Genomic DNA, 27,158 nt, shown 5'->3' with positions numbered 1-27,158 from the left:
GGACACAGAAACACATTTATATAGCCACACTACCTTGCTCACATACAAATTCATGAATTTATTTTCACTTACTCATAAAAGAGGTATGCTATTACATGATATTGCACCCCATCAGCACATTACACCTTTATTTATAACAAGTTATCATCTTTTGTATACTGTATTTTTACATATTGTTATTTGGCTTATTTTTTATATATTATATTACCATGGACACAATTTAAAAACTTTATTTGTAAATCTTAAATGCATTCCATAGTTCTATTAACTGACATACTTCTATTTATTCCCCAATTCCATGTCTCATTCTGATGCAGAGATGCTGGACATAATGAACAAAAATTCTACACTGCCCCCTAAGGTCCACAGATAACCATGTCTCCGACAGGACAATTTTATAGAACTATATCATTTATAGAATATATTTGAAAAATTTAGTACAATTATATAATTACATGGACCAAATAAGATCAAGAGACAATGCTGCTAAAACTTAAGTATGTTTTTTTTTTTACAAAATGCCGAAATACTCTTCATCCCCTCAACATTACATAAAACAGATTTGTACTTGGTTGTTAATTCTTTACACACCATCCCTCAATCGGAGACCAACTCCCTCTAGACATATACTACGTCAATTTCATTGGATTTCAATTTCGTTTGACCTGCATTGACTTAAACTTTTTGTTCCTTATATGCCCCATTACTTACTGAGCCACTCGGATCAGACCAGTTGTATAGAAGGCGTCCATGCTCCTTATGATTGTATTACGTTGTAGTTTAGTTTTTCCCATCGTCATCTAGGTTGTTTGAAAATGTTGGGTTAAACCAAATGCTTATGTTTTGAGTAATGATAATGTCACTGTTCAACGAGTTCTTGTTTCGCCTTCATTCCTTATTTATTCAACAGATTGATCTTTTTGTTTATCTTTTGACTCTGTCTATTCTGAGGCTGTAGTAATTTTGGTCTTTTGTTTTTTCTGTCCTTACTTTGTTCTCTTGTTTGTTGTAATGCTTGATTTGTAACTGTCGTGAGCTGTATTATTGTCCCTTGTACTGTTTGGGACCACGTCTCCCCCCTCCCCCTTCACAAACACACACACACACACAAACAAGACGATAAATCTCAAGGGGTTTACGACAATAACATTTCTTACTGATGTGACATTTTTTTCGGTTTGCCAGAGTAAGTATGTTTTCTGATTTTAATCACCAGTTGTGAGGGCAAATGTCATATTTTAAATTAAACAGATCTATCTATACATTGCAATGTGCAATCTTAATGGTGAGGTTATATTAGATAATGTTATGCTCCTTTGAGGCCCTCTGCTGGGCAAAAGCAAGGATCACACTTAGCAAAACTACTGCTAAAAGCAAGCAGGCCAACATCTGGTCTTAATCTCAGTGCTTACTTCTCACTTTCAGCATCACAGTCAGCTATCCCTGCAGCTGGTAAACAAGGCTAGAGAAAAACATCACTTTCTGGAGAAGAGCACAGGAATGCACGCCGGCATAAAGAATTAAACCCACATCATAGGAGGGCTGGATGATCTCAGTCAATTTTGCACACTCATCAAAGAAAATCACAGAAGAAGGAGATGTCCGAGTGCAGCTGCTAGACTTTTTAAGATTCGCCTGTGTTTAGGAGAAAAGCCTTGCAGATGGATAGACACAAATCCAAAGCACAAATGGCAATCCCCCCCCCCCCCCACACACACACACACACACACACACTCATGAAAATATCCAACATCAATATAACATTCATCCACCCTAATCCAGACAAGTGCAAAAACCTTCCAGTGTTTCAAGGTTATTTTTTGTTAAAGCCCAAACTTACAGCACGAGGGATATACATGATATGCAGGCTGTGATTATCATTGTGAAGTATGATTAAAGCATAGTACGTACATGCAAAGACACTGTTTATCTTGCCAAATGATAAAAGTGAAATATATATAAGGTGCTATTGTTGCATCAGACGATGCAACAATAGCACTGAACAATGAAGACTTATTTTTCTATTTTATTTACACAATGTTCCACAGAGGCACAGAGATTGCTGAGATCAAAGAAAAGACAAATGTTCAGATATCAGACAATGACAGAAACTAAAGCTTGTTCAAAGGATAGTGTATATTAAACTTAATTAAACTAAAATAACTTCAATCAAATGAGGATACCTCAAAATAATCCAGATCAAAGTGGCTTCTCATCTCTCTGCCGTACACAGAGATGTGCAACTCAGTCTATTAATGGCTGTGCCGGAGGAGAAAGAAAATAACAGGGGAGTATTGCAAAGACAACACACACACACACACATCAAATCATTATAACATCTACTCTCCCCTCAAGGTGCAGTCAAAGTGTCACAACACTGCTTTCTTTCCCAGCAGCTGCAATTTCTGTGGGATGCCGAGCTGCCCGCAGGCTAAATTTAACATGTGGCCTCTCCACCACGTCACAGGTCTGCACCCAGGTCATTCTTTCCATCATCTGTTTCCTGATTGTACCCTCCAAACGGGGATTGTAGAGGGGGAATCCTTTCCACGTGCCTGAATCCCCTCGAGTTGCTCAATGGAGTTTGGGACAGCTGCTGAATTCTAGAGTCCAACAGTATCACTAACCTCCTCCCTTAGTCAAGGAAAGTGATGATAGAAGCTACTGTTTTTTGGCCGCCCTCATCACTGATCCTGTTTCTGATGACTGCCGATGGTCAGCACACATTTGAACTACTAAACAAAGGACTAAACAAATATCCCTGGATTCTCTCTCTTCTATAGTCTGTGAAAAACATATATAAAGATGTTTGCTCTCCAATAAGTAGACCCTAAGCATATTGGTCGCCATCTGGTGGCTGGGTGCAGTATAGGTCATAAATGTTAGTTGATGGGATGTGGACCAAACAAAACAAGTTCACATCAAATGCATTTTTCTCAATGATGGTTTCTGTCATTTAATCAGATTTTTGATGTTATAAAAAGATGGTTGATAGCTGATTGATTAGTCTTGTGATTGGTCAAGTGCATGTATCAACGGGATCTTGCCACGGCTTCAAATTCACAAGATGCCAGTGTTCGTATACAGGATATTTCATTTCTTGATAGTGGGACGAAGTGGAGATGTGTATACCATCTTCATACAGTCTATGATCATAACAATCACTGAGAAACCTGCAGTCCACATCATAATCCTGCTTAGACGTCACCAAGTGGGACATCTGCTTACTTTACAGAATAAATGGACAAACTCTGGTCTCCAGAGTGAAGAAAAGGCTCTTAGATTGAAAAATGTTCGAGCTCAGTCAAACAGCATCCCACTCAGCAGAAAAGCAACTTCATTTCAGTGGGAGGTAATGTTCGAATGAAGCCATATCTGTAAACAACAGAGGGAGCAGAGGGACAGTCTCAAACACTGGTGTAGCTCTCCAGGCCTCGGCTGTGACTTGATGAGTCACAGCCGAGCGCAGACATGCTTCGTCGTTGCCAGTGAGTAAAAAACAGGTGGCCCCCAGCCCCCCTGGTAACCCTGTCTAAGGGGGGGGTGCCTTCTGTTTTTTTAGTAATTCGCTAGTAAAGTAGGGACTCCTGTTGCTTTTGTGTGTTATGTTATGGTAGACGAAAAATGTAAAAAGTGATTCTCTATGTTTCCATAAAAAAGAAAATTTAAGTAATTGTTGCCAGGACCTTAAAGCACATACATCCACAACACCTCCTGCCAGATACCTTATAACTTGGGAAACATTGACTTGGGCCTTTTCTATCTAAACAACAACATCTAAACACAGGATCTGCAGACATTCATGACTCATGGATTATCACCTACAGTGTTGTTTTTTTATTGGGTAAAGGTGACAGAAAAAACCATGTCTGTCTAATCAGTGTCTGTTAGTCACAGCAAAGGAGACAAATTCTACAGACTGAGGATGAAGTTGTTCCCAAAACATTTGCCCTCGCTATTAGCTTCACACCTTAATGTAAACTGAGATCCATTCAAAGATCAGTTGAATTTGTAGAAAAGCTCATGAATCTCATTGAATGAATCTTCATTTTCATATCTATATACTGTATCCTCATGATGGCATTTAACACCAACAATAATTGCTTTCACACACTGTGAATATATATATATGTATTTATATATTCTTATTCTCTTTTGAGAAACCTGAATTGTGGGAAAGCACTGACAGTAGTTATACTTTTTCTGGCATTTTTGGCACTGTTCAATGAAAATATGAATAATCCTACTATAATTCAAATTTTAAGTTCCAAACCTAAAATACAAGGCAGCCAGAAAACCCATGTTCTTCATGACACAATAAATAATGCTTCCTCAAAGGATAGTTTTTTAATCTTGGTTACAGTAAGAAGATATATCATACCTGGAAATTCACATGAGAGGAACAGAGGAAAATCTCTGTGGTTCTCAGGAGAAATGAAATTCACAAAGCACCATGACACTGTGGTTGCAATATTAAAACTAGAATGGCCCTCAGTAGAGCATGTAACACCACCAAGGCCTGACAGTCCCCTTCACTCAATCAAGCAGCACCACATGTCACGCACTCAGACATCAGTTTCCTTAATGTGTTTTTCATTAAGAAACATAAATTATTCTCTGGGGAAACAGGGGAAATATATATATCTGCCCCTCTGTCTGCATTAGGACGTTTGAATTGGTAATCTTCTGCTCAGAGTATATCTATATAATTTCATATCTCCATGATTACTGCCCCTTTGATATGGGTGGTGACTGTTACAGATTTCCTCCAAACCACAGTGAACTGAAGCAACAGGGCCAATCCCAGCTCTAACACACCCAAACTCTTTGATAGGAGGTAAATATGACTGATTTGAACCTCCTGGCTTTGTGAACACTGTGCATCATGAACATGGGCCAATTTGTGAGATGAAGACTGTTGTTGATTTGTTATAAAGCCTCATGTCTGTTCCACAGCTCTACTGCTGCTCCACACTACAATAATTATTAATTAGTCAAGGCAGCCTCTTCTTTTTAAGTGGACACACTATTCTCAAAGTGTCCATTATCACGAAGGTCACATCAGGCCACATACAGTCATTGTATTATACCAAGGGTTAAATAAAACGTTTCTAAACATCTGTCTAGACGTAAGGAATCTGTTAGTGACTCATAATGTTTAGGGTTGACTTTCATAATTAATGCAGAATTATCAAGAGCAACTGAGGATTAACAACCAGAGCCCAAAACCTTAAAGCACTCAGTGACTAAGTGGAGGTTTATTTAGTCAGTTTTAAAACTGTGTGGTGTTGCAATGGGACGTAGGAGGATAGGAATGAAAAGCTGGCCTAATTCATACATACCTCTCCTATTTGCCTGAGGCAGGCTCTCAACATGACTCTATTAGTGCCTCATTACTAGAATGAGTCTGTTAACAGGGCTGCTGGGCTTTACCTACAATCCTGTTCATGCTTCCAGAGGAACAATATGAGACAGAGCATGAGTAACAAAGCTATTGAGTCATGTTTCACCTGAAATCTGAGACTGTGTGGAGTGTGGACAGCACCAGGAGCCTCCAATTATTTATTCAGCAGGCTTCAGGTCCACTGTCATCACTAAAGTCTGACCCACATGGATTTTTTGTGGCCCATAGCTATATTAGAGAGTAAAACTGATATATCTACCATATATAAGGCTGATATTACTTTGTTTTTTTACTGGACACCAGTAATGACCCACTTCAGAACTATTAATAGTATGGATAGCTTGGGATTCACCTTAGTCACACTTAACTTAACTATAGCCTTTTAAATAAATAAATAGTATCAATCTGAATTCAACCAAAATTACAACAGCTCCTCGATTTCTAAATAAAATGGATATACATGTTTGAGAATGTTGACATTTAGACTGTAGATAGCGTCAAGCCCATTTCAAGCCTGGCAAACAGCCAGTTTTAACTGTGCTTTAGTTCTCGGCAAAGAGCAAATTTCTTGTGTACACATTTTCTCTGTCACACTGAATGACTAATGACCCTCGCTCCTCCATACATAAACAATGAAAACAAATAGGTAGTGAGGCAATTCTAACAGCTCAGAGAATCGTACAGTCCACTACAAAGGCTTGTTCCAAATGACTACACAGAAAAGGGTTGAGATTATTCAGAAAAATCTAGGACAAGAGCCTGAATTACAAGGAAGCATTTCAGAGCTCTGAACTCCTCAAAACCTGACAAGAACTAAAAAGAGCCTTGAAAGTTATTCATGAAGCTTCCAAGACTGAGGAGTAGAGGTTTTTCATGGTTCAAACTTTCTACAAAAGTGGGCTAAATTAAATAAAAATGCTTTATTCTCAGTGGTTAACATGAAGATTAAAGTGACTTAAAAGGCTTGAGTAGTTGTGGTATATTTCATTACAGCAAAAAAAACATATATGAAATATATTACTAGGAGTGGTTGAATGACCTAGTTTCTTTTCATTAAATGTTCATTTGAGTATATAGCATGAACCATAGCATTTATAGCCTAAGGTAGTTTGCCATGCTTGTACCCATGGGAGTCTACAAGATATAGTAGTCAACCTACCTATATAACCTACAACAGAGATTCATAGACACTTTTTCATTACTACTCTAGCTCAGCTTTCTGAACTCTTACTTCTCTTGCTCTCATCTATTCATTTAGCTGCTCTGACACCTGCAACACACCAAATCCCTTGTGTTCATATTTCTGATTATTCTTCAAATAACTGAAGAACTATTTGAAAATGCCCAGGTAGAGCAAATGAAAAGTCACAGTTATAAAATATGAAATTCACTGTACCACATAAAAGCATGTCGACACATTTTAGAATGTTTGCTTGATAAAGGACTATAAGTCTTAATCTGTTTTCAAAGAAGTTGCCCATCAATTTTTTAATCTATCGATAAATTGATTAATCAACTGATCATAACAATGAATGAATTCAATATACAATCTCTCTCAGATTTTAAGAAAGGGTCTATTTGTTTTATAATGTGTCAGTTTTGCTTTATTTCATCGAGATCTTTTGATGGTGCAAAAAGTATTTTCTTTATATCATCATATCATATTCCACAGTTTTTGACATTTATACCACTTTTATTGCCCACACACACCATACCACCCACCCACACACACACTCAGTAAGAGCCATCATCAGTCTTGTGGCAGGCAGCAATAAAGCTGTCACACAGGGAGAACGTCCTGAAAATTCCCCCACTGTCCACAAGCCCCACAGAGGCTGAAACATAGCAATCATAACATCACGGTTAAAGCTGAGGGTGTATTTATCTGAACCACCAGCAGAGGTCTTACAGCGTGCTGCCTCTCACCCAGAGTGGAGGATGAATATCTGCACACACAGTCAGATGGTGAATAGTAGCACAGCGGTGCCAGGGCTGCATTTATCCTTGAGCAAGTAGTGCTGATATTTAAACCAGACTCTAGACATCAGGAAAATTCATCCCTACTGCAGCAGCAACATATTGCAGGGGCCTGACAGCTGATTAGACTGATGGATCACTATGAGGTGCAACCATTACTACAGTTATGAAGCCCCTGTCAGATCACTCCACTCTGGCTCTCCCACATACTCTAACTAAACCAGAAAACAAGCTGCACCGAGCTGATATGCAGTATAACAGCAAGGGCACATTGATTTTATTGCATGTAGCCTGTAAAGGTAATCTATAAAGTTTTGAACCACTTATGGTGAGGTGAAGGGATGTTTTGAGAGGTAGGTGCGCTTACTATTTACATCTTGAGGTCTGTCTGCATGTTCACAAGGACACACAGTATGATGCAGAGTGCGCTAATATAGGTGGTAATTGTAATGCATTATAAAAAGTGGAATAAACAGAAAACAGACAAATAATGCAGTCTTTAAAACATAAATAGGTGAAATAATAAAATCAGGTTCATGATTTTAATTAGGCTTATACTTGAAACCGTTGAAACATGTGTTCATGTTCAGGAAACACATCCTTTTCCTCATACTGTTCTTTGCTGCAGCTAGTCTCTTCAGCCTCTGTCTGAAACACCTGAATTTAGCTTCTGTCTCTTTAAGGCCCCCCTCCCGATTCAGCCCTGATAGGCCAGCTGTCCCGCTCTGTCGTGGCATTGTGATGTCACGTGACATTGCAATACCCCTGAAGTATTGGCTGAAGTGATAAGGTGCTTCAGTAGAAGTGTTTTCTGTGGCTAATACTTGGGGCTTTACATTTTGTAGAACTTTTACATATAAAACAAACTGAAAAAAAAGCATTATATGTGTCTGTCAAATCAAGACTTTGCAAATGTTTCAAGAAGATGGAAATGCAAGGACAATTTTATTCAGGCCATGAAGACACCTACTAAATGCTTTGGTGAGTATTATTTTATATGTTATTACAGTAAACATCCAAAGGCTATCTTCAGCAACCATGTGTGGGATTCTCCTCGGATATAAGAGAATCACCTGAACTCAAACAGAGAGCTAGAACTCTGGGAAGCGGGATGCACTCATTGGCTCAGAGGCACCAATTCAGATCAAGGGATTCAGATCTAGCTGTTTGTTTTTTCCAGGGTTTTGTGTTTGCTGCACAAACTACTCCTGTTCATTTGTAACAAGGGGCAACATGTTTTTGTGTGTTTTCTGTGACTCCAACCCCAGTTTGGCACATTCCTCTTCTGGTAACTCCAGCAATGCCATTTAGCTTGTGAGAAACACAAATGTGCAATATCAATCACAGCAGGTATACATTATTTAATGAGGGACTTGGAACAGATCTCAAATATTTGTTTAGGCAGGGACGGCTTGATCTGAGGACAGAGCGTGGGAGAGAAGCCTGACAGTAGAGGAGTCACTGCCCTACAGTTGAGCAATAAATGTAGTGTATTAGCCAATCACTGGCACTGACAATAAATCCCTCCCCTTCCACAGAAAGGGAACCAAATCCTCAGCAAGTAACTCACTATGCACAGAATTGATATGTAGTTTCCGAGAAGTTTCTACTCTCTGTGTAATCTGATGGCTCTCACACTAATACACATCTTACAGAACTTGGTACTATTTGAAGCAGTCGTGATGACCTGGGTACTATTTATATCTTTCAAGTGTCCCATCTAGCAGCAGAATCTACAGTGCACTCAAGTCAGGATGGGCCATGCACACACTCAAATAAATGAACACAGACTCATAAGAGACTGGATAAGAGGTTGTAAAAAGCAGTTTCACTTTGGGTTGATGGTTTTGGGAATCAGTACTGAAGTGCTCCACACAGTTATGATATTGCATAAGGACTTATCACATGAATGGCTTCTATGAGTGCCAGCACCGAAGAGGGACTGAAAAGAAAATCAAGCCTGTCATCCATCCCATCTCACCCATAAGTAATAAAACTAATAGAGATAAGGTAAGGGCTCTCATTCACATTGAGCAGCCTCTTTATTATATTATTAATAAACACTCACTATTGGGTTCTCGTGAGCAACCAATATAAAATAATATAGATAAATAAGTACTTTTTTATTTGTCCACGATGTGTCCATGACATACAATCTCTTCTACCAGGCAGTCTTGGTCAAGGTGGGCAGCAAATTCAATAAAAAAACAGTGATATATTAACACAAGCAGGGACAGATATCTAAAATAAAAAAACAGTGATCTTTGAAGTGCTAAAACTTTTGCGTGGTCACACAGGTGCGCCAATCAATAAGCTGTCTTATTTGATCGAGTCGTGCCGCTTCCTCATCTCATCTCCTCTGCAGAGTTTATCCAGACACACACTGGCCCCGCCCCCACTCACTCACACACTGACACAGTGAAGCAGAGATGAGAGACAAGAGGCTGTGAACGAGGCTGTAAATGTCAAACAGTGGCGACAAACAGTGAGAATACAGGGTTTCAACGATGGAACCAATGCTGTAAAGGCATAAGGTTGGTTGTACCGTGTCAGAGACTCCTGTCTAGGTGCCCCCCCCCCCCACTCCTGCTTACCTGCGCATCACTAGTTATTATGACCTAAACAGTACTGAGGATAACTTATTGTTAGTTTAAACACAACGAAAAAGTCCAAAATATAGTGTGCACTCTCTGCTACACACAAGACACTTGCAGGTAGCCAGGACACAACTGTTAAAGTGACCAGAAAGATCGGGTTTCATGATGCGACACCATCGATTAATAACTAAATACATGAGATTGACTGTGTGAAGAGATTAGCAAACACACAAACACATGCACACACACACACACAAAACCAGAGGTCATACTAATACTGGAATACTAACATAATACAATAAAAATCTAAAAGCTCATCTAACTTACAACCATCCCATTCAGTTTACTAAGATGATAACGTATATCCTGAGCCAAATGTTTAATATTTATTCAAAACTATTTTTGTTAACAGAGCTGGACAGTCCATTTTATTTATTATTTTGGATTTAAATATTCTTAAATTAATCAGTATTGAATAGAATTAGAGACGACTCGAATTGAGATTTACTAGTTATTTCCTTCCATCAAGTTTCATGGTAATCTGTCCTGTAGTTTTTGTGTAATGCTGCTGACTAACACACAGAGTAACAAGTGACAACATACCCCCTCGGAGGAGGTAAACATGGCAAGTGTTAATAGCAATGGCATTATTCTATGAAAACTGATTTTTAAGACCCCAAGAGAGAAATTATTCCAAGTTTATAATTTGTTACAGCTAATAGCCAATAGCATTTGCGCTGTCACTGAGCTCAAGAGATACAGACAAGAATTTCAAGGGGATAATAAAAAGGGGATTTATTTCATAGAAAGAAACAAAGTCCTTCTGATAGCATACATTATGTGCAGCCTGAACCATATCTGACAGCAGACCTCACGGGACTGTCAAGGGCTGCAGCAGAATAGTGCAGCTCACACTGTTGCCAGGAGAGAGGGAGAGAAGAGAGCGAATAAGCCAAAGCCGCAGGACCAGGAGGGTACAATATTAATCCCTTAGCTGCTGCTGCTAAATTGAAAACTTGGCAGCAACCTGTAAATCAGTAAAGCAATACACCGTTAATTCAATCCTCTGGAAGAGTGAGAAGAGAAGAAAGGCTGCAGTATTTTAGTGGACACTTTTCATCCAGCTGGGGACATCGTGAGAACTGTGGTTTGGTTTCTCTTTCGGCTCAATAGTGGGAGGAAATAGTTTGGACATGGATAAAGTCAAATTCAGAGGCTGAATTTGTAACAATTTGTTTTAGGAAAGCTTGTGGAAATTTCAACATGGTGCTCCATAAGCTCACAGCTGTAGCGCATTTGAGCAAAGTGACGGCTTCCAACAGCTCCCTAATCATCACAGACCATCTGGAAAACAACTGGGCCGTGCACTGTCCTCTGGACTGAGGTATACTGACAAGCAAAAAAGATAAGCGGAGAGGGTTCTTGCTTTGTTGGGGAATGATAGAGCAGCTGTACCGTTTTTAGAGCTTAAAAGATAAGTCATCACCGGCAGTACAAACAGATATCAAACTTTAAACGAATTCATCACTATGTGCTATAATCAAGTTTTGTTTGTACAGGATCCCAACATGAGAGTTTCAATCTCAAAGGTTCTCTACCACAGTGTCGTAGTTGTAATGGGAGTTTAAATTTCTACCAATATTAAGTTTGTCAACTAAAAAGGCTCCTCAGAACCACTCATTCAGGCTTTGGTAAGTATTTTTAATGTTTGACATCAGAGAGGGCAGAGAACTGCCAGGATACTGAAACATTTTCACAGGGCTGCAGATCAAATGCTGCAAAATCGTTCTTGTATGTGCCTCTCAAACTTTAGATCCCTCTCTGCTTCCCAACTATATGGAAAAAAAGAAAATAAAGGTAACTGGTCTTCATAGAAGAGAATAGATTCCCTAATATTCATAACTTGTGATCTGCTCCCTAAAAATTGGCAAATCAAATTATCACATGTGTGGAATAATATCTGACCAAAAGCATGACCCCCCATGATGGCAGGTGCGCCTGGCAAAGTATTAGTAAAGGACAGCTCATTGCAGATTAATGCACGATTACTCAAGTTCAACAGCTCTCTCAGCATTAAATCAAAGACACCACTGAAGTAAGAGGCTTTAGGACCAAAGAATTAATACAGCCTACTACACCCAGGGGCAGGCCAACATTCAATCAACATATTCTGTACCACGGCCAGTTACTTACATATTCTTTAATGTAGTACATCAATCAGTTTGCTCACCAGCAAGGTTTGCTCCATTTGTCAAAAAATATGTCATATTAAGCTTAACCCTTGAGAGTCTTGGCCTATTTTAGGTGCTTTTGAACGCCTTTGATTTGGATTGGATCCGGATATTCTTTGGACTTTCACATATGTAGAACACAACAGGAGATGGTGCGAGTCAGGCGCGTTCACAACAACAACAAAATGAACTCAACATATGAATTCCACTGCGGAAATCATGTGATTTTGTTAACAGCACATTGACACCGGCGTCGACCCTCATAACCAACAACTCGCTAGCTGGTTGTCTTTTCAAGTTGCCATGTTCGTCTGTGTATGACTCCTCTTTTTCATCCTGCCATTCAAGCCAGAGTACCGAGAGAAAAAAGAAACAGAACATGCCACCTCCAGAAAGAAAGACCTGTAATAATTTTGGGTCTTTTCAAACATGTATGGACCATAGAAAGTTATTAAAAAAAAATTGTAATCAATTGCTTATAGATATAAATTATGCCTTGGGCAATTATGTCAGGAGGCGGAGGCGGTACGAAATTTGAGGGAGGCGGCTCACAATCCTCTATGCAGGAAAAAAACCTGGATAGGCCCATCAATGATCTAAAATCTATAATTTATTATCTAGTGCAGTAGGGCTCCATCTGATTGGCCAAATATATTGACATGCAGAGCGTTAACGTACTGAACAACATATATCGCAGTTCAAGTTTTCATTTGCGATACTTATATCGCGCATGTTGGTATTGCGATTGCAGTCAATTTTAGATATAACATTACTTTACAAGTCATTTAGCTGAAGTTTTGTCCAAAGCGACTTACATTTTTAGTACACTCAACATTTATGAGGGGCCATTTAGGGGTTCAGAATCTTGCCAAGGACACTTCGGCATGCAGATGGGGAAGAGTGGGGATTGGACCGGCAACCTTCATGTTGGAGAACACCCGCTCTACCCCCTTGGCCACACCGCCCCGCAGATATATCGTGCAGCCCTACCAGGAACCTTCTTGCTGTTAGGCAAGAGCCCCCCCCTTTCCCTTATATAATGCAATAACAAAATTTGCCATGTCACAGTGTGTTGTATCTTTTTTTTCCAGCAATGGCATTGCATATGTGAACAAGCAATCAATATTTCTTTTCAATTTGATATATCTTTATATTGGACCCTAAAACACACAAGACAACATCACCTTGTTAGAAAGAACCACTGCAGACAAAGACTTTCTTTATCTAGTCAAAAATGGCCATGTTTCTATTTTCCATTCCTGAGAAGAGTCTTTCCCATGAGATAAAATGGGAAACAATCCACGATTGGTGCACAACGTTTGTAGACAACAGAGGCATTACAGCGGCAGCCAGAAATACTGTGAACTGAAGGAGAGGCTGACTTGGTCTGATGTGGATTTTCACTGAGAGTCTTTCTTAATCAGCACCTGGGGCAGTCACCAGCATCAGAGGATCTTTAATGTTCACACACACAGCATCCCAACACCAAAACACACACACACTCAAACATGCTTTTCTTCAAGCTCTAGCCAGATGGAAGGGACCCCACAGAGACTGAAATGTTTGAGAGCAGCTCAATCGTCTGCCTAGTTGAGTGTCTGTCTCCCAGTCAGCACCCAGCCTCACAATATAGGGTTATGGAGCCATAGACGACAATGATGTACAGCAGATCCACATCCTTTAGTTTCCCTCTTAAATCACAACAGTGAGCAGCATGAATACCGAGCACTGACAGAGTCAATGAGTCAGCTGCCACAGCCATCAGAGCCTCCCCTGCCAAGGGAGTGTGAAAATAGTCGCTCAGAGATTTACAATTTGAATATGGCATTTTACCCAGTGTGTTATTTGTTAATGCTAGCCATCTATATGAGGATGTCTTAGTTCTTTCCAAACACATTGCACATGGATTCCATGATAATGGTTATATAATGATTTTTAGGGCATTTTATGCCTTTATTGACAGGACAGGTAACGAATGAAAGGGGGAGAGAAATGAGAGGACACACAGGCTGTAAGTCAGTTTTGGCATCATTTGAGTTTTTTTTATGCCGGTGCACCTTTAAAAAACGGTACCAGTGCCTAAACTGTGTTATTATCTAACTGTAAGCTCACAATATGTGCTACCAGAGCCATGTAGAGAGGGTGTTGCCATCAGAGTTAAGTGTAATGGTAACTCAGCACGTGTGGTGATGTTTATGTCGCCTGTCAACGGTGAAGTCAGACAGGAAACCTCCGGCTGCTGCAGAGGACTTTAGCCTCAACTAGGTGACCTACCTACCCCTATTAAATGTTATATATAGTCAGTCTAGGGGATTGCATGTAGTCTTTGTGTATTCAAGTTTTCTCCAACATGAAAGACATTACAGGGCGGTGTAACTGGCCACTGATTTGCACATAAGTGTGAATGTGGTCATCAGTCTTGTGTGAGCTGTCCAGTGTGTCAGCCAGTGTGTGCTGGGATATACTATAGCTTTACTTGTTGCTGTCATAAATCTGTAAGTTGTTAAACCAGCATGGATGAATGTGCTGCTGAAACCAGAGCCCAAGATGTTTACATGTAAAAGTTGACTGTTGCTACTGATGAAAAAAAAGAAAGAATTTGGCCTCAGTAACACTGCATATGGAAAATGTGAATTTGTTTTGATTGGGGTACTTTCAGTAATGATAGTTCACTGGTGTCAAAGAGATAGAAACATGTATCAAACAAATTCGAAATGATACATTTTACATCCAGGCAATAACAAATTTGCAATGTCAGTATCTGCTTGTCCTCATATTTCAGTAATCATGTGATACTGGGTCCATTCCTTAAATTGAAAGTGTAATGGTGATGGTTTTATGCACTTTTGCCACATGTTTGATGTATTTAGTTTCTTTATAGAACTGTAAATACTTGTTTTATGTGTGCTTGGCTGCACTACGTGAAACAACACATTGTATAGATGGCGTCAGTGGGGGAGCTGGCAGAGTTTTCCCGAGCTTAATATGCCGTGCAAACTGATTTAGTGCGGTGGTTTAACATTTAACTGTTGACTGGAGGGGTCCCCGAATACAATTTTACACCTACCAGCTAATCACAGTATTTTCTATGTCCAAGGAACAAACAACATTGATTCCTGAATTGAAAACTGAGTTATAAAGGGCGATTAACAGGGTAGTGACAATGCTATTGCTTAAAATCCTGTTTTGGAGGCAGAGAGCAGTTAATCACACCTCGATTGAAGCACACAGTTGTGACTGTTGGCAGCTTTCGTTCGACTAGTGGGCTCTTGATTCAATGCACCAGAGCAGCAGCATTAAAAGTCACAAAGCTAATATTTTACCTGATGGTATTTAATTAGCCTGAATGCAGAGGCCACAATTGTGATTGTTGATTAAACTACTCAATATAAAAATCTTTCAAACAACTCACATAGGGGATTCTGTGACTGGATTTCCAGGGTTATATAATCGCGTCAGATATGAGGCTTTGCTCACAAATAGATGCGTGGATTGTTCCGTGCAGAGAAGGGTCAGCCTTTAATTGTGTGTCATAACTGTCCGTCTGAGTTTTATGGAGGGCGCACAGGGACTCAGTCACTTTTGCCCTGAAGGATCAACACTCAGATTTTACTTCCATCCAAGGTAAAGATACAGATAACCCACATAGGTAAACATTGACACTTCATGTTGAGTAAATAATTAGCTATGACTATTGACCTTTTGAAATGTTTTACTATAGGCAATTAAAGTGTAATTTTCATTCTATCAATGGATCAAATGATATTGTTGAATATAAAAAGAGTAGCTAGTCGTGAGACATCCTCAAAGAATTATCATTATCATATTAACATCCTGTGAAACATTTCTGATTTATTGACAGATGTAAATCCTTATAACACTGAATTGTAATGGAGGCTTGATATTTTAAAATTTATAGGCTCAAATCAACCAGTTTTTCAATCAAACGATGGATCAGGCCCACTATAAGTGTTTTTTAACCTCACTACACCAAGCAACAGAGAGACTGAGCTAAAGAGCAGCTTTATTCACCCATCACTAACAGGATTAGAAAAAGGTTTTCAAAAAACAACATAAACATATCCTCACTTCAAGCTACAGTTTTTGTGCTGGTTGTTTATACAGCCAACTATTAACACCTTGTTACCACTGTAATGGCATAAAAAAGTGGCTCTATTTCAATGAACAAATACTTATCTCTGCTCTTACATAGGTAGGTGTTTTTGTCTGCATGCAAAGCCTTTCTGTAAATGCAAACATGCACCACAGTCTAGTAAAATAATAAAGGATTTTAGTTGGATAGCCTAATAATGGCATTTCATCATATTTGTCTATGTCAATGCTTTCGTGTCTTTTAAACAAGAACCTTTATTTGAGTCATTTTGCCAAATGTTAGTCACAAGAAATATATACGGCTTCTGAATAGTTTTCACCACATTAGAAGATTTAACAGGTTATCAATAAAAACCACAGTGCCATTAAAATATTGAGGATTTGATTACTTCGATTTGAGGGACAATTACCGCAATTGAGTATTGATCCAAATCAAGCAGAAAAGTCATGAACAACTAAACAGAGATTTGTCATAATTGGCCAAATATAATCTGACATGCTTTCCTCTGTCCTGAGTGATGAATTATGCAGAAGAAGAAGTGAACAGCCGAATGAGAGTGGCGGTTGCAGAGCACACTAGCACAATATTTATATTTCATGTTGAACTTTGTAATCATGAGCACTTGATAGTGGATAATTGCCCTTAATGGACTAATTCGAAATGTCATCAAATTACAAATTAATAAGTAAATGGTATTCGAGCCAGACATTTGGCCAATTGCACTGTGAGGGTCAGCTGTGTGAGTCCCCTACTGTACTTATCAACACATCAACCATCTCATTGCATAACCTACAGCAATTAGCTTTGACTTCTGCAGTGAGGTCAAGATTATCAAACAAACAAAGGGAACTGACAGGACGTCTGCACCTGTCTTTTCATGAAAAATCATATATATCAAAATCATCTATGAACACTTCCTACAACCAACTCACAATTAAGGCTCTTTAAGACCCCCCCCCCCCCCTTTTGTTAACCCAGTCTGCTCTTATTGGCAAGCTGGCCCATTCTCTTTTGATCGGTCAACCGCTTGTAGCACATGTATGAAATTTTGTCCTTTATTTTTGCTTTACCTGGCCTTGTTAGGAGGCATGCAAGGCAATCTGCTGGGTGTGCATTATGCAAATATGTGGATTTGTGATACCACATTACATCACGACAATGCAGAATTATCAGCTGGGCTATTGACACGGCAGTTTAGGAGCTTTAGGAACAGTGTTCTCTGTGGCGGAGAGGAGCTCTTTTGCTTTACTGCAAACTTTTGTTTTTCTACACAAAAAACCTATTGCAATGAGGGGGGAAACTGAATGAGCATAATATGTCTTCTCTAAGACATATTAGAGCACAAATGTACCCCCCCTGCATCTTGTTAAGTAAATAAGTAAATATGTAGGATCATGTGCTCTAGGGAAAAAATGGAAAACACAACCCGGCTAGATGGCAAAGTCTCATCAAAACACTGTTTACGTCACAAACAAAACCTGAACTGAACAGATACTGTTCTCTGGGTGGTGTGTAGAATCATGTAGCATGTTGCACTGAGCCTACATGTTATCATCAACATCAGAGCACACTTTAGATCATAAACAGATAAATCTTCCCAGCTCCCACCTCTCAACCATAAATCAGGGTACTTAGTAACAGTCAGGTTGATCTAAAGTACAAAGTGTCCATTACTCTGATGTGTGTATTATTGTTTTAGCTCCTGAAGGACCAAATCTGGAGAATAGCCGGATGTTGTTCAGTGTTTTCTGATTTATTGCTAAGTTCAGCATTTGAAACCATGAACAAAAGCCACTGGCTTAAAATGTGAATGTATTAGGACTAATGGATGGGTGCTATTGACCCACCCCACAATTGTCAATGAGTCACAGCAGATTGAGTGTTGGTGTGTGTGTGTGTGTGTGTGTGTGTGTGTGTGTGTGTGTTTGTGTGCGTGTGTATGTGTGTGTGTGTGTGAAAAAAGCATTTCTTTCCTCAAACTTTCCATTGCTGCAGCTCCTCTTTTCAGCATTTGTCTGAAACGCTTTGTTTGATCGCTCCTGTCTCTTTAGGTCCCTGCCCCTCCCCCCTGATCTGATTGGCCAGCTGGTCCACTCTGCTGGTTGGTCAACCGCTTCCACATTGAATAGGAAAACGTCAGCCTCTGCTCTTGCTTCACCTGGCATCATCAGCAGGCGTACCAGACAAGCCGCTAGGTGAGAATTATGCAAATGTGTGGCCTTGTCATGTCACGATGATGCAAAAGAATAATCGACAAAAAATCTATCACGCACTAGAGAAAGAAAAACTGAAGAGTCATCCTCCAATCCTTTTTTTTTTCCAATGTAACATAGTAACAAAAGAGTGTCACTTCCACATGTCTGCATGGGAATTAAATTAAGACGTTAAATAGTTTGCAGATTTTACACCTTCTCATGCTCTCACTCTGTGAGGGTGTGTGTGTGGGGGGGGGGCATCTACTGACCAGATAACACCTAGTTCACCAAAGTGACAAGCCACCTGGCACAGAGCCAACTGCAAATAAGCCCTGAACTAAAAAAAGGATTGCTCAGTGTGAGGAGAGCAGCAAGCCATGACTAATTCAAGTAACATCCGCACTGACCGTCACTCACTCAAAATTCAAACTGCCATAAAGTTCATTAAATCATGTGAGGACCTCTGCCTCACGATGACACAAGCAACCTGCCGCCCATCCTCCCCATCACATACGATCATAGAACAGTGCAACGTCAGCACAATCTGCTCACTGATGCTCACACTGTGTAACCCGATGGTAACAGCTAAGCTACACTGCCAGCATGTGAATGGGCCAGATCCTTTCATCGGCTCAAAAAAAGACTGATTCACAGAAATGAATCTAGATCCTGTCCCTGATTTGTTAGTCAGAGAACAAGAGGAGGGCGCTGTCGTTTGTCCTGCTTACGTAAATTAGAAATGCAAAAATATAAACTAAACTTAATAATACTTAATTGATTAAGTAATGATAACTTACTGTATAACACAAGACATAGTCTTATCCACCTGTCATCGGGCTATAATGGTTTTGGACAGTTTTCAGAGGCTTATATTTGGCAGCCTCACATAAGGCCTCAAAATGTACTACTTATGGACTGCCCAAGACATTTATCACATAAACCTGTCAACATGAAACAATGAGTAAAAAATTAATTAACAGGCCTGGTTTTTACAAGGTCCAATTACTCAAAGCTTAAGTAAGACACATCACTACGAACTGAAAGATTGATCTTTTGCATTGAAACGACCATGATGTTTATCGGTGGATGCAGCCAGCTTCCTGACACACACACATAAACACACAGAGAGAGAGAGAGAGTTGTAAGGACAGCCACAAGTTGTAACTGGAATTCTAAGTAAAGCAACAAAGGGAAACCTCCTGGGCGGGTCAAAGTAAAAAGGCTCGGGAAATGTGTCTTACAGAAGCAGTCCACAGAAGTAAGCCTTTGGCAGGGTTGGTCACATTTAGGCTTATTCTCTATATGCCATCGGCAAAATCGGTACCAGCTTTCACTAAATCAGGCAGCCGTGTGATGGCTAGTATGTTCAGTAGGTATGAATATACTGACAGAATTTTATTCATTTTTCAAACTCAGTGGTAGAACCAAACACGGAGATACTCAGGAGATGCTTTACTTGCTTTGCTTCACATGACTTGAATATTGTTTTAATCTTTCAAATGTATTCTGCTCACTTGGGGACAACATGATTAGTTTGTGACATGTTTGCTGTCAAGGGCACTGAATCAAAGAAATCAAATAATGAATGTCATCCACAAGTTAGCTCTGCACTGAAGGGGCTGTGAGAAAGTGCTGGAATTTAAAATGACTGCCTCTCAACCAGAATGTATGGCAACCTGCCACATGAAGCCCCTCCAATTTGTGAGGAAGTAAAACAAGGCGGGACAGATCAGTCAGAATAAGATATAATAATATCCTCAATTTGCTGCCTGTGATATGGCAATTATTTCCTCATGAAAATCCTCTGCAAAAGATATACCTGCTGTGTGAGTGGAGTGTTTCATTAAGAATTTCAAAATAACAAAAAAAAGATTCAACTCCGCTCCTTGGATTTGAAACATTCTGAGGACAGATTAGGGATCAGAGCAAACTGAGTGACAGAGCTTATGATCTCTGCTGAGTAGTCATATGTATCAGGCTGCCAAAGGAAGAGAAGAAAATGGGAAATACCCAACTACTATTGTAATTTGTGAGGATCCTGCATGGTCTTCAAATGGATAGGGGCAGAAACAGAACAAACCAAAGTCTCTTAGTGGACATGGAGGATAGATATCACATTTTCTCCTGCCCACACAGTTTCAACAAATGGGCATACTGTGGATATGATGTTCAAAAAAAATTGATGGAAGGAGACTTTAAATAAGATGACTTTTAAAAATTACTGCAAAAACAGGAAACTGGCATGTACCTTGGAAACATTTTCCAACATCTACTTAATGACAAGTGTGAATTCGAACTGTGAACAGACCGTGTAAACTCCAACAGTGAGGATAACTGTCAGAAAATAGAGCGCGCATTATACTTTGGCTCAACTCCCCAAAGTAGGCTCAGCTTTGAGCATGGCAAGTCTGAATAAATAAAAACAGCTCGCAAGAAGACGGCGACCACACTTTGCCCACGACTGTCTAGTATTTGCACAATGCTCCTGTGTAATCATTAACTTTTGCAAACGGCCTCTACTGAACGGCGATAGGGAGTAAAGGTTCCATTATTTACAGCCCAGCAATATTTGACTTTGAAACACAGCATGCTCACAGTAGCAGCTCAGGTTCGAATGAGCTTTTCTTCCATATAAGGTGAATAAAATTGAAATATATAATTTCCTCTTAATAACTAGAATGGCACTCAGTAGAGTGCAAACATGCGCCAAGGCCCAACAGTTCCTTAAGTTGCACCAAACTTCACACGTTCATAGATATCAATCCCCTAAACTCCCCTGACTTTTTTCATCAAGATCCATCAACTATTCCCTAGGAAAACAGTGCAAATGTTGAAGAAACGCCATATCAAGCCTGGATCCTGGATTCATAAACTGATCTGGATCGGCACCAATATTCAATGTGTTCTTCCCTGACCCATGATACATCATACAGTTACATGAAAATCTGATCTGTTGTTTTTGTGTAATCTAGCTTAGAAACCAACCCACCACCAAACAGACAGAGTGAAAACAAAACATCCGTGGTGGAGGTAAATAAGGCAACATGGTTACAAGGTGGAATATTTATATAATGTACACATGTTCTGAGCCTCAGCCTCGTATGTGTTTGTGTGTGTGTGTGTGTGTGTCTGTGTGTGCGTGTGCGTGTGTGCATGTGTGTGTGTGTGCATGTGTGTGTTGAGGTGTCGTGAAGGCGTTTGACTCACTTGATAAAGCACCGTGCACCCTCAAAAGTATATCCTTCTTCCCACCCAGTGGGTAGATCTGTCAAAGAACAAGAGGTGGATTAAAACTTGTGAACAACAACAAATAGATGCTTTTCATTATAATAGTAGATGACACAAAACTCAAAATGGTAGAACTACCTGGAGGATTTTGACTGTGACCAATTAAGTAATTTGTGGATTCCTCCTTTCAATTATAAGTCATTGAAATCCTCATCACACTTGCCTCAAGCTCGATTTGAGATTTTCAAATTGCTTTGACCAACAATGAAAGATCCCTCCACCCCCAAAAAAATGAGTGAAAAAGTATTTAAAGTTTTGGATACCGATAACTTCCTGTTCATTAATAGTAATCGTGGAAAAGATCGCAAGAGCAAGTTACACTTTGAAAAGATGCAAACGTTACATCCTATCCCCTCCCATCCACCCTCTCATCAAAGCTACACCTTAAAAAGACATGTACACCCACTGACAACTACTAGAAGATGACTTTTACATGCTGCCTAACTTCAGGCCTCTGCCTCAGTTGTGTGTGTCTTCCCTGCTGAGGACTCATCCAGTACAGTAGAGCTTTATTAATCCTTACTTCAATTTGGTTTAGGGCAATAAAAAGAAACAGGCACAGATAAACATCCCCTAAACTAACCACACAATAAAACCATAGAACTGCTGTTGATAAAATGATTAAAGTTAGAATAATAAAGTAAATAAAATAGTTCATATGTCATTTTAGAGTAATGGGACAGTCACACATATGCAAATATGGGTAAAAGTTCACCAAAGTCAAACTCAATGGAAACAACTCTCCCATTTGTCTTCTATTCGACTCTTCGCTCTCACAGATTTGAAGTAAATGGGATGCGAAGGCTCACCACTTATAAATTGGCCTTTGTGTAGCCTGTGTTTTTATCATGTGCCAAGATGGAGCACAGAATTGTCCTCTAATGCCTTCTTATTTATCCTTGCATTGTAGTATATTGTATTGCATTCTATAATACATTTTATACTGAACCCCTCATAAAATGATGAGTGTTCTAAAAATGTAAGTCGCTTTGGATAAAAGCGTCAGCTAAATGACATGTAATGTAATGTAATGTAATTTTGATGGCTATCAGGACATGAAGAGGACCTCTGACTAATCTTGGAAAGGATGATCGTTATGGTTTGAAATTATGATTTGATTACATTTCATATATTAAAAAGACACAATTAAATGAGAAGCCTAATCTGCATTTTAATCCTTAATTCAAAGTCTAAACAGTAGCAGTCCTGTTGAGATGCATTTACATTAGTGGGACCATTCTGCAGGGACCTCAGGCTGCTGCTGTGTACAGTGGCACAGTATAGGATCACGATTACACTACAATGAAAGGAAACTAATATTACCACTTGGCAAAGTGTTTTAGGTTTAGCTTAGGTTAGCGTGTTGTGGAGGAGGGCCAGACGAAAACTAATTTAGTAGATGTGCAGCTCCAGCCTTTACTGTAACCCCTCAGTCCTCAGAGTGTAGCAGCTGTTGCTGTGTGTGCCCGGAGATAACGTGATAGGTGAAACAACACGTGTCTGACAACAACACTTCTCAAATGAATTGTTTCGGTAAAAGTCGCCAACCACCGGCCAGTGTGAGACTTGTGTGCCCGAGGAGAGGGGCTCGGGGGCCGGGCAGAGTGGGGGGGCATGACAGGGCTCACTTAGTTTAACAGCGCCAAAAACCCACTCGTGCGTTCGAACCCCGGCGTGGATGTGAGGGTCTCTCTCTCTCTCTCTCAGTGTGGGGAGTATGGCTTTCACGATGCGGGTAACAACAACCACAGCAGCTGCACATGACGACATTATAGAGACGACGGAGAAACTTGTTGGGCGACACCTCACCTGGAGTTTTCCGGTGGCCGGTTATCACCGCCTCGCCGCTCACTGGATGCAGCCAGGTTGTGCTCTTGGCTTCTTCGCTGGGGAGAGAAGAGGAAACGTTACCACACACGGAGAGTTGGTTTCAATCCGAAACGAGGAGCACGCGACTCGAGCCGGGAACCTGCGGCGGGAGGAGGGTGGGGGGGGGGGGATTGATATTTACTTGACGAAGAAGACACGTCCATCCCGAGTCACCCCGTAACTCCAATAAGCAGGGAGACAGCAGATCCACTCGGGCTGTAGCTCCGCCGCCATGTCTGACACTACTGTACGACGCTCGCGCGGCTCAGATCGCGCAGTCAGCGCGTACACGGGAACCTTGGCAACGGCGGATGGTTCCATAGAGGGGGGGTAGGGCGGGCAGGTTCACTCCATTAGTCTGGGGGGGGGTCAAAGCACATAACACGTGTTTATGTTATTCCGTTATTATATCAATATCCTCCACAGCCTTCAAAGAAAAACACTTTCACCAATGCACAATGTTTCCTTGGTGTTAGGTTATGTTTTAAGGCAATCTACCTTCCTACCTAACTAACACCTTCCTACTAACTACCTTTCTACTTACCTGCCTCCCTTCTACATCCTTCTTGACTAACTACTAAATAACTACCTCCCTTCCTACCTAATACCAAATAACTACCTACTATCTACCTACAAACCTTCCTAGCTTGTAACTACCTATCTACCTAACTACAAACCCCCTACCTACCTTCTTAGCTAACTACCTAAATAGCTTCCTACCTATTACCTTACTACCACCTAGCATCTATCTATCTATCTATCTATCTATCTATCTATCTATCTATCTATCTATCTATCTATCTATCTATCTATCTACACCTATCTAGTTGTTTATCAATTAATTTGTCTGAGAGGGGTGAGTTAATCAAAATTATAAAAACAGTTTCTTTTTTTTCTGTGTTATATCAATATCCTAAATAATATTTGTACATCCTCCATAGAAAAAAACCTTTACATACGTGCAATATGTTTGGTTTTAGGTAATGTTTGACTTTATATCAATATACTTGCCTACACACCCACCTACCTACCGACCAACCAACCGACTGATCTATCTATCTATCTTTGTAGCTTTTTGTAAAGTTGTGAATGCACTGTGGTTATGATATTGTTTGCATTTCTATTGCCGTGGATGTGTATTGTTGTGAAGAAAGACAGCTCTTTAGAAGTGTGAACAACAATGGAGCAGGGCCGGATTAGGCAGCAGGGGGCCCCCAGGGCAAATTGATTAGTTGGGCCCCTATAAGCCTTCTTCACAGCAGATAGCGTCGATATAAGAAAAGCACAGGTGTTGCTAAAATATTAACAATGGCTGCTTTTTTTTCAAGTGTCCAGAGGCCAGGTTATGGTCTGTCTGAACTGGTTAATTTGATGTGCTCTCCAACCACGTTGGTAATCCACAAGGTATACTCGTACTTCAGCAGTGTGAAAACAGGTTATGAAGCCATTTAAAGATTTGATCTCAAATAAAGTCCTGAACTGGGTACCCGATGGGTAACCTTCAAAAAATTTGTGCAATGGGTTAAAAAGATGTGTTCATTTAAATTCCTAGGTGTGGGCTTGGGTCAAATTTGAATAAACGTGGATGGGCTGCATGTACGTTTTTTTTTTCTTTTTCGGTTATCAGAAATGAAAGTTATTCTGTACTTTTTCACATCTAAAAAAGTTTATATGAAATCTTATCAGCTGCAATGATTTATTTCAATGTGAAAGCCTGTGATACAACCTTAGACCACTTCACATCTGCTCAAATAACTGTCAAAATAAGACAAAAATAGTACTTAAGTGCAAAAAATGATTCGCTTTCATTTTAGCTCGGCATGTCGTCGCTGAGGAAACACGTTGACAGCTGTAGGAGCACAGGGGCTTCCACAATTGACAGATACTTTTCCAAAAGCACAACTCTACTACCAGCACAGAGGGACAAGGAGGTTATAATCCTCCAGAGTTAGTGACTCTGTATGTGTATTTATTAGTTACGGCTGATAAACTCGCATGTGGTAACTTGTTGAAACAGAAAATACAGTTTTGTACTATAGGTCACTCAATTCTGGGGTCAGCAAAAGCAAACTATTGTCATTCTAATGCTAAGGTTATTCGATTTTGGGCTCTTTCCCATAATTCTGCGAACTGATCTCAGGCTGCACATGGCATGAGTCGGCCAACAGCAGGGCACAGTGAAAGGAGTCGGCCACCTTACCAAGAAACTGGAGTGGTGCAGCCTGTCGCTTGCAGCTCCTCACCTTTACAGCTTCCTGTGGCTGCTCCTGACTCTTCCATTACTCGCTGCAATATTTCAAACTGATTCACTGTCAAAAAAACTTTTGTGGATGCATTTTTAATGAACGACAGTGGTAATGGTTGAGCTTTGAAACACTTTAAAGCTCCAATAAAAGTCACCTTATGTTTCATCAGTTCAATACTTTTAATGTGGATTTGTCCAATCTATATCTTAAATTATTTTGATTTGGCAAACCGCATCCATTCACAGATAGGCTCAGTCAAAATTGTGTTTCTTCCTAATTCAGCAATATGGGGTTAAAAGACATTTCTTTAAATTTAAATTTAATTGCCACCAAGACCTTGTCTGTCGCACTTTTATGATATATTTATTGTTTATAGTCAGAAAATGATCTTCCTCCAGGTTTTGATGTGTTGCAATTCAATTAAATCTATTAATGTAGGTCTATAGTATGTACAAGGCTCAATTACCAACTGGGTAAATGACTTGGGGCCCCAGAACCCAGGGTTCTTAAAAGTCTGAGAGATTCTCTGCACGTTGGTTTGTCTTGGTTATTATTGCAAATCTTGACATGATTTTTATCCTGAGTCGCTTGCTATGATTGACCAGTGGTTACAAACCAGGGTTTGAATTTCTTTCTCTAGCTCTTTTGTCATTCTTTACACAGCTCTTTCTATCACATTTTGTGACTCTCATTTTTATATGAATAGCCAAGTGCAACAAATGTCTTCTAGGAGAGATTGTCTAAAACGTTAGTCTTTATTTCCATTTTAAAATGATATTGCACAGCCCATTCTCTTCAATCTAACTTTGCTTTATCTTGTGATCATCCAAAACAAATATAAACTCTTTCTGTATATCTTATTGAGCATATTCCAAATCATAATCTTGACAAAAACAAGTGGCTTTCATGCTGACCATGTAACATTAATGTCTCTCACTCAAGTATCGGCCAAAAATTTTGGTTGCATTTCAACTCTCTCTTTTCTCTAATTCTCCCTGAAAAAAAAAATCCTAGTCTAGTCTGAATGGCCAGCCCACGCTCTCTGTTGTGATTGGTTACTGATCCAGCATGAGTAAGAAACATCAGCCTCCACTCTCACATTACCTGGCTTTGTTATGGTCGTGCTACTCTAGTGGAAGTATCGGCCAAGGTAGTGATGAGGCCTGTCAGGAGCTGCAGGATTAAAGATTTCTGTGGTGGAGATTAGCTCCCTTGACTTTGGGCCATTTTACTTTGC

The 27,158-nt window shown here is 39.9% G+C and overlaps 2 protein-coding genes across 5 annotated transcripts in view; one reads left to right on the top strand and one right to left on the bottom strand.

Annotated features, from left to right (window-relative positions):
* The window catches only part of LOC133954750 (pleckstrin homology domain-containing family A member 5-like), an 85,909-nt gene extending 61,957 nt beyond the window's left edge, over positions 1 to 23,952 (bottom strand). For all 3 annotated transcript variants that reach the window (XM_062389231.1, XM_062389227.1, XM_062389228.1), the window contains exons 1-3: positions 23,818 to 23,952; positions 23,616 to 23,692; positions 21,726 to 21,783 (exon numbers count right to left, since the gene is read on the bottom strand). In XM_062389231.1, coding sequence (XP_062245215.1) covers positions 21,726 to 21,783; positions 23,616 to 23,692; positions 23,818 to 23,909 — 227 coding nt within the window. In that variant the 5' untranslated portion in view covers positions 23,910 to 23,952. The remainder of the gene's footprint in view (positions 1 to 21,725; positions 21,784 to 23,615; positions 23,693 to 23,817) is intronic.
* The window catches only part of LOC133954751 (1-phosphatidylinositol 4,5-bisphosphate phosphodiesterase zeta-1-like), a 57,117-nt gene continuing 38,121 nt past the window's right edge, over positions 8,163 to 27,158 (top strand). For both annotated transcript variants that reach the window (XM_062389233.1, XM_062389232.1), the window contains exons 1-2: positions 8,163 to 8,362; positions 18,375 to 18,518. The gene's annotated coding sequence lies outside the window, so the exon portion shown is untranslated. The remainder of the gene's footprint in view (positions 8,363 to 18,374; positions 18,519 to 27,158) is intronic.

Source organism: Platichthys flesus, chromosome 6 (assembly GCF_949316205.1).
Source record: "Platichthys flesus chromosome 6, fPlaFle2.1, whole genome shotgun sequence".
NCBI classification, from domain to species: domain Eukaryota; kingdom Metazoa; phylum Chordata; class Actinopteri; order Pleuronectiformes; family Pleuronectidae; genus Platichthys; species Platichthys flesus.
Note: the sequence above shows the minus strand (reverse complement) of the source record. Positions and strands in the feature narration are given on the sequence as shown.